Here is a 7,574-nt window from a genome sequence, read left to right as displayed (position 1 = left end):
AGAGAAAATAATACAAAATATACAAAACCAGCTGACAGACAAATTCACTAAAAGAGAAACTTGGTTTTAACAAAACCAGGACACAGCCTCTCTCACTAACCCCTCGTCTGGCTGCATGTCTCTTCTTTCCTCTCTCCTTTTCTCAAACTCTCCTGCTTCCTGGCTCTTGTCTTTCAATTCCTCCATTTCAGTCCTGCAACCCGGCACTAGTTTTTCCTCTTCCCAACCTTTGTCCTGCTCCCTTAAACAGATACCCACAAAGAAAACAGGTTAATGAGGAAAGCATCTTGTGGACTTCAGCAAGTTTTCTGACCTGTGTGTTATCAGGTAACTCTCTCAGCCTGTTGAAGTTCAAACTGTTCACCTGTAGAACTGTCTGAAATGATCTAATGATCTCTTGTTGAGATTTATTTTTGTCCTTTTCTTCTGGCCTTAAAACCAACATTAGTTGCAACAAGGTGTTATATTTCAAGATTCTATTCTCCAAACACTTTTCCCAGTCATTTAACTTATACAGCAGCCAACACTAATTTGAGTATTTAACGAGATCATATTTTCTTCTATTTCCAAGGGCTTTCGTATGTTCTAAAACACCTCCCAGTACCGATGACTTAGGAACACGACTGAAAACAGTCATTTCTGACCCCATCTCGTAAGTAAACCCCTTGAGAAGAGGGAGCGGGGAGGGGAAGCACAGGGCTGCTGGCAGCGCGAGTGGGAAAAGTGGGGAGAAGGTTTTACGGCGCACTTAAAAACAACCAGTAAAACAATTAACTCACATTCCTGACAAGCTGCTGGATTTGCAGAGAGGCAACACACAGAAGCACATAATATGTACTGTAAAACTCGCAGATAACACGTTGATAGCAAGCATTAGCATTCTCTACTGCAAATTTCAACACCAGTGCTTCCTTATCTTCTAAGTTTTCAACCTGCTTATCGATGGCCTCTTGAAGATGGTCAGTCAATTGCATGTAATTCTCACTGGGACCCTGATAATAGTTGTAAATAATTTGGCTGCTTTGTTGGTTTCAGACACCTCTACTATAGCTTGATAGGCAAGGTCTGCTGACTGCCTCAGGATTTCAGAAGCTCATAGCGCCTGTAATTGTGGTGTGTCAATTAGTGTCTGTTCCAGGAGCTGGAGGATACCTGCCCCTTTCAACGAGTCCTCGTCATTCTGTCCTAAATGATCTAGAGCTGTTACATTGCACAGGTCTAATTTTGCTTGAGTCTTTCATGGTCTTACCTGATCTCGGGGCAACCCGTACACATACTCTTTTTCCTGTTAACTTTTAAAGAAAATGCTGCAAACCCTCATCCCCATCCGAGTCATCAGATAACACGGACTTGAACGGTGCTGGAGAATCACTGGTAACAAGGGGTTTGGAACAGTGCACATTCTCGCCAATACTTTCTAGCATCGTAATTATTCGTATAACCTGAGTCCCCAGGTGCACTCCCCTTCCCATCACGATCAGCAGGTATGTTCAGCCAGAGACCGACAGAAGGGAGCATCAGAGGGTGAAATGTCCTGTGGAAGGAGCAGAAAGTTACCATCCTCTGTAGGTTTCTCCCCACCTGGCCCATGAATACCTCCGCTTTATTTTGGGCAATGGACCTTGTTCAAATGCCTTGTTCTGGGGAAAAAATAAAATGAGTGTTTTTAAAAAGAGCTATTTTTTTTAGCGAATGACAGACTTCAGTGCCACACAGGGAACCATGGGCAGTGCAGTGATCAAAAATCCCTGAGGACGTACCTCAGCTTCAGTGTCTTTGCATCTGGTGTTTGAGGAGAGAAGGGGCAAACTCAGGCCCTGAGCTCTGAGACCGTGGGACGTGGATGGGGGGGAGTGCAGAAATACCTGCCCAAGACAGCAGAGAGCACAGGGCACTGGGGCTGGATTTTAGCAGAGGAAAAATGGGGAAAAACGAGAGGAAGGGAAAGAAATCTGCATTTGTTCAGATTTCCTTCAGTGCTGAAGGGTCCTGGTGCTGGACACAGTGGTCAGTCCCCCTCGCCGGTGAGCGGGCACCACCCGCTTCGGTTGCCAAGGAACCGCCGGAGCATAATGCAGCTGCTCCTGGCAACCATTCCACACCAGCTGGGCACCAGCAGCTGGTGGCCACAGGCAGGACTGAGGCGAGGAAGGTCCTGGGAAAGCAGAGGGAAGAGGCACCCAGGGGCTCATCCCCTGCCCGGCTGTCTCTCCCAGGCTTGCAGAGCAGTTCCTGGGTGACCCGGTAGAGCAGCAGTGCCAGGAGGACCTGGGCTTTCTGGGCCCTGCTGGTGGCTGAAGCAATGACCGCCAAAGATGAGGAGGACCTGCCGGCCTATTTCCTCAAGCAGTACAGGCAGAGCCTCCTGCCCTTGCTCAGGTGAGGGGACTCCTCCACCCACCTCCATGCCCTCCATCCTCTTCTCCTGTTTCCTCCATCCCTCCTTCCCCCACGGTGGCAAACTCCCCGATCTCCACCGCTTCAGTCTCCTCTCCTCCCTCCCTTGCCCAGCCCTGTTCCTCCCTGTGACCCCCCCTTGCTTTGTCAGAGGGTTCCCTGCTGGGGATGCCGTGCTGCCAGACGGGATCTGAGATGGTGCTGGGTTGCTCTGGCCCGTCATCCCACTCTGGACACAGTCCAGCACCCTGCCCAGGCACCAGACCCAGCGTGTAACCTTGATGGAAACTTGTGTGGCAGGAAACACAGGCTGACAGAGGAGGGCTCCCTGTCTCCATTTGTTCACCTCCAGGAGAAGAGGAAAGAAGCCAAACAGGTGCAAAAGGCTCTGGAGGAGAAGCGAGAGGTGAGAAAGATGGGAGGGTGCTGGGGCATGGTAGGGGTGTTGTGTTTTGTTGGAGGGCAGCAACGGGCAGGTGAGTGGCTCCGGGTGCGGGCGGCCACGTCACGCTCGCTCTGGTGCTGCCAGGCCTTCAAGGAGAAGATGGCTGACATAGCCCGCCGGTGGAGGGAACTCCATGCCAAGAAGGACCAGCTGAAAAGCTACATGGAGAAATCTATGAGGAGGTTAAAGGTACGCCTGCTCCTGATCAGCTCCGCTGACGTGACCCTGAGCCACAGCGCCACCTTCTCACCTCCCCTGGGGAGACAGTCTTGGGCCAGCACTTCTGTCCAAGCCTCCCTTGAGCCTGGCGGGGTGAGGAACAGGACTGGCAGGGCATGGGGGTTTGTACTGCAGATGGGGAAAGCCCTGAGAGCGCTTGGGCAGCAGGGAGCTTGTCCAGTACCAGTGTGATCTCCTGAGGGCCCCAAACATCCCCCAAGAAGGATCTCAGCCTGTCCCCACTGTTGACACCCAGGTGACTCCCAAGGGCAGATCCCAGTAGGTCTGAAAAGCGGAGTTCTGTCCCAGGTGCCTGTCTCCAAGAGCCAAGGGTCAGTGCAAGAGGGGTGGCCATGTGTTGTGGGGGCGAAAGTTAGGGTTCTGCTTACTGCAGAACAATGCTTAGATGTCTCAAAGAGAAGTGCGACGTGGAAGAGTTCGGTGGCAGGTTCACTCTGTTATTCACTGCGTGGGGGAAATATGTCAAGCCGAACGCTGCTGGCCTTCTCTCCAGGAGCCTGCACCCTGATAACCGTTCACTCCGGAGTCTGTGTCTCGAGCTCCAGAGGTGAACTTTCAGGCGAGGCCGTATCTGTCACAGTGCGACCTCTCAGGATTCTTCTCTCCCTGAGAACAGTTTGCTGCAGAGTCTGTATTTTGGAGCTCTGGAAGCAAACTTCCAGGGCAGGCCTGTACCACACTATGTTGAACAGGGAGGGAAGATGTTCCCTGGGGTGCTGCAGCACTGCTCTGTCCCCTGTGAGTGTATCTCCTCCCGGTGCTGCTGGGTGACCCAGCTCCATCTGCCCTTGCCTTCCTTTCCTTTCCTTCTGTGTGTGTGTGTATTGGTGGGGGAAACATCACTAGGAAGATAATCAGCTGCGAGTCCAAGCTCTGAAGAAAGCCGTGAGAGAAAGAGAGGAGAAAACACAAAAGGAGATGGAGCTTTTGAGGGCTAAGAAGAAACTCGAAGCCCTGAAAAAGGAACACCAGAAGCTCAGCAGCCAAGTGCAGAAGCACTCCATCTTCAAAAACTACCTGGAGGATGTGGTGAAGATCTCCCCACAGGTGAGTTTGGACATGAGAGACAGATCATGGCCTCAGGGAGGGCTGTATGTGGATGTTAAACCTGGAGGAGATAAGGCAAGTCCAGGGAAATCATGACACTTGGTCAAACCCAGACACCTCAGGTGGGATGGGAGGAGGTTCCCTGCAAGCCAGGTGAGCCAAGGGGACCAGAGTGAGGGGAGGAAAAGCAGAAAAGGAGATGAAGGCTTGAGAAAACCCAAGAAAAAGTGTTAGAAGGGGGAACAGCACAGAGCTGAGGGGCATGGGGACCCCTTTGTGTCACTGTTTCACGTGACATGGATGGTTTGGGAGAAAGGCCAAGCTGCCCGAGAATGGGAGCCCAGGCAGCTGTCGGGAAAGCTGAGCCCTCTCTCAAGGGTGTGCGGGCGTCCCTCCCTGCATCGCTCGCACTCCTGCGGCCTGGCTGCCCCACTCCCATGGCTGGGTGACTTGGCCCTGGCAGCTGCACTTGTGCTTTGTTGCCTATCAGAGCACTGGGGGGTGGTACAACATCTCCCCTTGCTGCTGGCAGTGGCAGCTCTGGGACCGGCACAATGGGGCCATCAAACAGGGAATGTGGCGACGCTCACAAACCAACTGGGGCAGCAGGCTCGCCAAGAGGGGAAATCTTTCAGCTGGGGGAGGTGTTGTCCCTGGTCAGGACAGGGTGCCAAACAGCACGAGACTTGCAGTCATGAGGGGAGGGCAGGGGCATTACTAAACCCAGGATCCTTGTGCTGCAGTTTGAGGACATCCAGGACGTCATTTCCCGCTACAAGCTGCTGGTGAGGACACGCAAGGACCTGCAGCAGTCCCAAGAGAAGGACAGGGAAATGATGGAGCAAGCCAAGGTGCTCCTGGATCAGTATGAGGCAGAGAAAGCAGCTGAGATCCTGCAGTGCCGAAATGAGCTGGAGCAGCTCCAACGACGTTTTGCGCAGGCTCAAAGTGATGTCCGCTTCTGGGTGAGGAACTGCGGGATGGGCAGGGGAAGATCTCCAAGGCCTGGCTGGGTGAAGCCACAGGGTCATGACAAGGCACAGTGGCAGACTTTGTAACTGGAGGAGATGCCTCATTTCATCCCTGCAGCAGGGGGTGCAGAATGACAAATGACAGACCAGGTCTGGAGCAGGTTATGTCAGGGCTTAAAACAAGGCCCTCACAAAACCGCCAGGATCTTTCCCTTCTTGTTTGAACTCACAGTCAAAAGAGATCTGCTACCCAGTCCTTGGGGAGGTTTGCCTCGGCACAGACCCCAAGCTTGCTCCATCACACGCCTGTTGGGTTTGTGTAGCCTGGTCAGACTCGTTTCCATTCACCATTCCTTGCAGCACCATCCCTGTCATGGGCCTTCAGTGTGGACCATCTCGTGGTCTCCACTGTTCATGGCTCGGGCCTCAGAGTGAAGCTGGTTTTGCTGATTTTTTATTTGTTTTCATCCTTTGCACAGCATCTGCACACCAGGGCTCACCCCTTCTCCTCCCTCCTTCCCAGTCCAACAATGACCCAACTGGTGGTCATCTGGGCTGTACCAAGGCACATGAATGTGTAGAAACGCGCGCAGCTCTGCTGGCCTCTGTTCCCTTTGCATCACTCTGAGGGGGCCTTGCCAAATTCCCTTCCTGGATACTCCAGCCTGCAGGAGTTGAGTCCCACCAGGCAAAGCTGGAAAGCGCGTGGTCTGGGCGGGTGGTGGTGGGATGCACTGCCCCCAGGGTGTCAACTATCGGGGTATCTGGAGGACCCACTAGAACGAGGGGTGCAGGAGCTCGCAGAGAGATGGGGCTGCTCAAGGAGCAGCTGTGGTAGTTCCTGGATCTGCTTCCACCACACCAAGCTGAACCAGCTCCAGCATAGCCCTGCGTAAGGACAGGTTCTTCCTAGCAAAACAAAGGAGTGTGGAAGCCAGGCTCTCCAGCACTGAAGCAGCATCTTTGCTGGGACATATCACCATGCTGTGTGTCTCTCCTTCTCCTCCCCTCCTCAGACTGCTCGCTGGGCCGACATCCAGAACAGGAATGCCAAGAATGCCCTGATGCTGATGACGATGAAGATGGCCGTCCACAACCTCTTCCAGTGCGTGAACACGCAGCTGAAAGCCAAAGTGCATGTGCCGGAGGATGACAGCCTCAGACAGCTGGACATGGTAGAGCCAAGCCAGACCCCCTCCCTGCCCAGAAAGAGGAGCAGTAATGACCCTCAGCTGCCCAAAGGGAGGGGAAAGCCCAGAGAAATCAAGGTGCCCAACAGACACTTCCCTTTCCCCCTGGGCTGTCTCTTGGGCATGGGGAATGGGCGGAGGACACCAGGCAAACCTGTCTCGTCCCAGGAGGCAGAGCAGGGGGTGGATGCCTGTTGGGAGCTGGGCAGGCTGGGGCAGGGGGTGCAGATCCACCCATGGCTATAGTCTGGCTTCATTCACCCCTCTGAGTCACTTGTAAAAGCCCATTGTGGTGGTGCAGATCCAGCAGGGCAATTGCCTTCATCCTCCTGCTCACTTTGGTTGGTGAAATTTGCACTTCAAAAGGGCCAATGGGCTCCTCTCTGCCTCCTGTTCCCACCCCTGCTGTGACCTCTACCATCTCTCTTCCCTACCTTAGATTCAGCAGTCTATCCTGGACCTCAAAGGCATCGTTACGGAGGTGAAACGGAAGGGCGTGGAGAGCCACCGGCGAGCAGCTAAGTGCGAGCATTAAGGGCAAGAGGAGGACAGAGAGCCCTAGGGATGTTGTGTTACGTCAGTGAAGTTTCAAAACCTTTCTAGCTGTTCTGTCCTGCCCAGTTGTTGAGTCCCTTTCATACTATTAAAATAACCAAAGATTTTGAAGTGTCTCTCCGTTTCCTGGGAGGGTTGGAAGCATCAGAGCATCTTCACCCCAGAGGCCGTGGGGTGCCTTTTCTGGCAGGTGGGATTCTGGTTGCAGGAGACGGTGTCCCAGCAAAGCAGGCAAAATAGGGAGAGCAGGCCGGGACAGGAGTGGAACTTCAAATAAGGATTAGTACTGGTGTTCACATTGGGACCTTCCAGCCAGACTAAGCTCTGAGATGTTGAAGAGGGACGTCACAGCAGGGGGGGCCGGTGCTTTGGAAGAGCTTCAGAGATTTTCCACCACCCCACCCAGCACATCTACAGATGTGGGTTTTGCTGCACAGCCATGTGCTGCGTACTAAAACTCACCTTCCCCCTCAAGATTTTGGGAAGGTGTGGAGAATGGGTATAGGTGAAGGATGAACCAGCCAGGGCGGTTGCACCGAGCATTTGGCTGTTCATGGCGAGGGCTGACATGACGAATGCAAAACAAGAGGCCTAAAAATGGCTCTGGAGTCCCACTGTGGAGTTCAGGCTGGGCTCAGAGTCTGTTAGGGAGGACATTTGAATGCACCAAAGACCCAATGACATAAGCTTACAGATTTGTGCATCAAAGAGACCATTGATCACATACTT

General features: G+C 53.2%; 1 protein-coding gene across 1 annotated transcript; it reads left to right on the top strand.

Moving 5' to 3' along the window:
* The first annotated feature begins 2,302 nt into the window (after window positions 1-2,302).
* LOC136106342 (coiled-coil domain-containing protein 42-like) lies at window positions 2,303-6,825 on the top strand. The gene is made up of 6 exons (XM_071813673.1): window positions 2,303-2,379; window positions 2,698-2,803; window positions 3,929-4,129; window positions 4,873-5,094; window positions 6,117-6,275; window positions 6,730-6,825. The coding sequence occupies exons 1-6, from the start codon at window positions 2,303-2,305 to the stop codon at window positions 6,823-6,825; spliced, it is 861 nt and encodes a 286-aa protein (XP_071669774.1).
* Window positions 6,826-7,574: the final 749 nt, after the last annotated feature.

This window comes from Patagioenas fasciata, chromosome 11 (genome assembly GCF_037038585.1).
Source record: "Patagioenas fasciata isolate bPatFas1 chromosome 11, bPatFas1.hap1, whole genome shotgun sequence".
Lineage (NCBI taxonomy): Eukaryota > Metazoa > Chordata > Aves > Columbiformes > Columbidae > Patagioenas > Patagioenas fasciata.
The sequence above is the reverse complement of the archived record's forward strand: the minus strand, read 5'-3'. Positions and strand labels throughout refer to the sequence as shown.